This window comes from Amphiura filiformis, chromosome 7 (assembly GCF_039555335.1).
Source record: "Amphiura filiformis chromosome 7, Afil_fr2py, whole genome shotgun sequence".
In the NCBI taxonomy this organism is placed as follows: Eukaryota; Metazoa; Echinodermata; class Ophiuroidea; order Amphilepidida; family Amphiuridae; genus Amphiura; species Amphiura filiformis.
This window is the reverse complement of record NC_092634.1, coordinates 43769843-43774819: the sequence shown is the minus strand read 5'-3', so window position 1 is coordinate 43774819 and position 4977 is coordinate 43769843. Positions and strand designations below refer to the sequence as shown.

Here is a 4977-nt window from a genome sequence, read left to right as displayed (position 1 = left end):
AAACGATCATTGACGAACAACAACGGATTTACTAAAATGCCATCCGTTTCTTGTACGGAAGACCTATTCGGTGTAGTGTGACAGACCTATCAGTTAATTATTACAAGTTTGATTTTATTGAAAGCTTATAAAATGTTCTTATCACACCTGTAAGGTTTTGTCATTATTTCCGGGCATTATTTATGGTAGTACGCAAGAGAGGAACAGTATATTTTACCAAATTTCAAGTTCCCCGACTTAGACGTATGTCGAGGAAAGGAGGAGGCCCGTTTTTTTTCTTTTCAAAGTGTGAGATTTTAAGGGATAAACACAACAAAAAGTCTTGGAAGTGATCCATGTTCTCTAATTTATGAATGAATGAATGTATAAAGTTTTCCTAAAGCTTCCAATGTCTATATTTTTGAAGAAAAAAAAGAAGATAAATTGAGGAGGGAGGGGATGAGATCCAAAACATTATTTTTTTTCGGAATATATAGGCTATGTAAATAATTCGTGAAAACCCTGTATAAACCGAATATCCGGTGTACTGAACAAAACAAAATTGTTCTATCAGATCTTCCATTGGTTGCTCATAGGGTTTTTAAAATATGTAGCGCACTCTCGAATATCTAATAATTCTGCCACATATAATGCAAGAAATCAAATCCCAAGTTCAGGGCGGCGCGGCGCTCTTCAACAAATTAACTCATTTCCCGTCAGGTGGTGTTGGTTGCGACACAGTCGGATCTTGTAGATTGGCGTATTCAGTAGTCTTGGTTTTACCATCTTTGCTTTCTGAACCAGTTGAACCACCCTTCCTCTTAACACTGCATCCTACATCCAAAGTATTTGCATATTCATTAGGTTTATCTGATTGGGATGCCGTCGTCAATGAAGCACCAATCTCCGTGTTCACATAAGGTCTTTCCGCAGAGATACTTTGATTTTTCGCAGGACGGGGATAATCAGGTGGGTCAGGATATTTTTTTGAAGTCTTACTGGTCTTTTTCTTCTGCGTTTCCGCATAAATAGGTCCGTCACTCGATTTCTCATCGCTTTTTGAAGCCTGCAATTCGCCGTTCTCGCATGTGGACAATTTTGAGTATTCCATCTGCGGCACCGGTTCACTTATTGTCCGCTGACTAACGTTTTGTGACGTTCCAGAATTATTCTTCTTTACGAGTACTACAATTATGACAACCGCCGTTATTATCAAAACAATACCTACAACAGCACCTACTATATATTGTACAGATGTGCCCGACTTATTATTAGGGTCGTTATCAAAATGGCCACCATTGTCACCATCATCGCCAGGATCTTTCACAGTTATTTCGAGTGTTTTATTCAAGACCGTAATATTAACAGAGCAAAACTGGGCAGAAGACAAATCTTCAAAATTTTCTCTGATGCAGTCAAAAGCCACACCGTCCATGTCAAAGGTTAATTTCAGTGACAACTCTGAAATTGTGACGTCATCACGTTGACCTGACGTTTGACCTTCCAATTCAATCAGTGATGTTCCATTCCTCCTTTCGTACCACGTGACCGGAACGGCAGGATTACCCGCTTCAGATGAGCATTTTAGAGTGACTGTCTCTCCATCGTGATACTCTGGAGCAACGGGTACGCAGTTGGGATTATCAGAAGGTAAATACAAAACATCAAATTTTAACCTGTCTGAGGCCAATATCGCTTCATTTTTATCATCACTCTGTCGAACCACATTACAAACATACTCGCCACGATCATTTCGATTCACTAAATCAAAAGATACGAAGACTTTATGAACACCGTCTAGCGACGTGTAACCTATAAACTTAACATTACTTGGTGCTTGGGGATCGAGACCTCCTTCAGTCGCTAAAGTGGACATGTTCTTGTCATTAGTCTTTTGAATAAGTATTGTATCGTTGTCTTCATGGAATGAACCATTAACTGTGCATGTCAGTACAGCGAATTGACCTTCTTCAAACGTTGATTCTTCACTAGATAGATCTACCGTCAAAGATTGAACTTGAGTCCTGTTCTGTGCAATAGATCCTGTACTTCCAAGGATTAGGAGTGAAAGAAGAAATAGATGTACTTCAGTCGTCATTATCTGCATGAAATAAACAAAATAATATAACTTTTTTTTCAAACAATATTGCTGTTAACATATATTGCACTTAATTCAACAATATGTATTTGAACGCTTATCATGCGTATGGCGCCAGACCAGAATTGGTAACAGTGCTTTTCTTCACTTCCACGCTGGTAAATACCAGTTCCATAGACAGGTGTACAAAATTGCTAGTATTCAAATGTCCCTTCCTATCTATGAAGCGACGTGCAAGTAACGTTCCTTTAAAGACAAACTAAAGTATACACACATAAGGAATATACCGTAAAGATTGGGCTCCTTTGCCTTGAGGTAAATTTCGGATAATGTTCCATAGTTATTTTTTCTGCAATTCTTATAGTAATAATGTAATTAAATGCAAATAGAGAGCTCCGTCCTCTGAAATTCCAACAAAACATAAGGTTCCGTGCCTTTATTTGCTGGTGGGAATTTTACAGGACACTTTTAGGTTGTACCTATAACTCCAATTATGTCAAGGGAGCAGTGCCATTAGGCGAACCTTTGCGGTAATTAGGCCTATCGGTGACGCTATATTATTTGGTGATATGGAATCTACGCGTGAGCTTACCTTTATCTAATATTATTGCTGCCTACTTCATCATGATTTGAATGCATGAACTTATTATGAACATAATGAATATTTGAGGAAGAAAACTGATTGCAATTTGTTTTCAAGCAGAATGTATGTGTAGCTAATATCCGCTATCTACTGAAGATAGCATGTCATACATGTATTAATTCGAGTGTGTGAATTGTAAAATTAAAATGCATCCATCTGGGCTCATTTGCAAATTTTGTGAATAAAAACTTAGAATTACACGGGGTTACTAATTAATAAGGCTAATCTGTGAAAGCAAAACTACATACAGAAAGTGAACCATCAACAACATTAACATTTATCATGATTAAGCCTACTATAGCACATTAGAGCCTTTTTGTCAAATGTTTGAGACACAAACCGTTGGTTTTATATAATTTCAAAATGTGCAGTACCAATCCTATAGTGGAGTTGTATTGATTCCTACAAATATTGTGTTGGATATTTACAGTAAAAGTGACATTAAACTCAGCCCGGAAATTCAGCCCAAAAGTCGGATATCATACGCAACCTGCCACAACACTAAAATATAGAGCGGGGAATTCCCTTTAACGCAATAGCACGTAGCCACATAATGCATTTTCTACGCACTGCATAGGTTCACGAAGCTCATGTAAAATTACCACGTGTGGATAATGGCTATGACCATGATGACGAGATACGGTTTTCCTATTTGCTATAAATATCATCTGGGGATTTTTCAATTCTATGTTGTAATACATATTATTGTTTCTTCTAAAAAAGGAAATTTAATATGGAAGCATTGTTTGAAATAAGGAAAATAAATTCACTATTTTCAACACGACAATATTTTGTGATTTACTAGTATTATAAAGCTTTATTTTAACTGTTATATAAAATAATATTCAATGTATTCATCTTTACCGTAGTGTACGACGACTATTACAATCTATTGTCAGGGTGTGTCATCGAAACGCCTACTTTCTTATTTAATCAAATATAATTACTTTAATTACTTGAATGTATAAGCCTATTATTCAATTATTTTTATTATTCAAAGAAACTCATATATAATGACCTTTGACATGATCAGTTTCAATTTCAAAAGCACGGTACATATACAGGTGACTTGGTTTCAGCCCGGGTTTCAGTTACCTTACCACAACCTGTGTCAAAATATATAAGTAAGCCTATTATACTATATAGGCCTATACGCTTAAACATAGGCTAGTACGAAATTTATATAGGAATCGATATACATGCATGGATTCCTCACTGTATTGCGCGTTAGCTTGTTTTATAGTGAAACATACGCGATATACGGGTTACAACCGACAACAAAAAATATCTGTATTATTTTTACACCTACCTTGATTGTGGCACCTTTGCTGTGAGTTGATGATAATTCACAACTAAGAAACGATACTTGATACTAGAATTATATATGTTGCGCCTAGGTTGCCAGCAAAGCCAGATGTAATATCACAATTCAAGCGTATGTTTAGAAAATGTCCCAGTTTCTGTATTTCAACATCCGGTTGGTCTCATCTATTACCAACGCCGTTCTGCCAATGTACATGCGTTCTATTTATTCAACCGCCAATATGATTTCGTGTTGAACTTCGAAACGGGGAATTCCACATTAATGCGACCCATGACCGTAAATCGATTATCATAATTTATATAAACAATAATAACAATGCATAGGCCTATATATAGAAATACTAAGAAAGATAATGGTGTTGGTTTCACTATGCTGTTTGTGACAAATCTTGGAGTTTCCCTGATACGGGTATTTTTCACGGTCTTTTATAGAGTGCAATTTTGGTATTTAGCTAGCGATGATGTTCACTTACTAGTAAATGTCCGTTTTGGCCTTCAGCAAAGGTAAATGCGCTCAAAATACTTTGTGAGGACGTGACATGACCAGGCCCGTACGCAGGATTTCATTTGGGGGGGGGTGCTGATTTTGAAAAAGTGGACCTTTTTTTCCAAATTTTGTGAAAAGTGGACTTTCTTTCTAAAATTTGGACCTTTTTTGTCAAAAAAGCGTAAAAACCTTCTGAAAAAATTCTGAAATTTTGGGACTTTTTTGTAACTTTTCCAAATTTAGGGGGAGGGGTGCACCCCCTGCGTACGGGCCTGGACATGACAACACACACCGACAAACATGGGACTTTTGAATTGCTCTGGTCCTCAGAAATATGAGTGATATTATACAAGGGTGGGCGGGGTGAGTGAGTACACACTGTGCATAGTTTGGTATGGTGTTGGTGGGTTGTGCACGTGAGGTGTACAATTTGGCTGATATAGCAGT

The 4977-nt window shown here is 37.1% G+C and overlaps 1 protein-coding gene across 1 annotated transcript; it reads right to left on the bottom strand.

The window, feature by feature from the left end:
• Positions 1 to 423: 423 nt before the first annotated feature.
• LOC140157198 (uncharacterized) lies at positions 424 to 4539 on the bottom strand. The gene is made up of 2 exons (XM_072180314.1): positions 4030 to 4539; positions 424 to 2080 (listed from the first exon to the last, which is right to left on the bottom strand). The coding sequence occupies exon 2, from the start codon at positions 2075 to 2077 to the stop codon at positions 686 to 688; it is 1392 nt and encodes a 463-aa protein (XP_072036415.1). The 5' UTR covers positions 2078 to 2080; positions 4030 to 4539; the 3' UTR covers positions 424 to 685.
• Between the last annotated feature and the right edge of the window lie 438 nt (positions 4540 to 4977).

Bases quoted from the DNA above. Each gene is read 5' to 3' on its own strand.
- LOC140157198 (XM_072180314.1), bottom strand. From the start codon at position 2,077: ATGACGACTGAAGTACATCTATTTCTTCTTTCACTCCTAATCCTTGGA.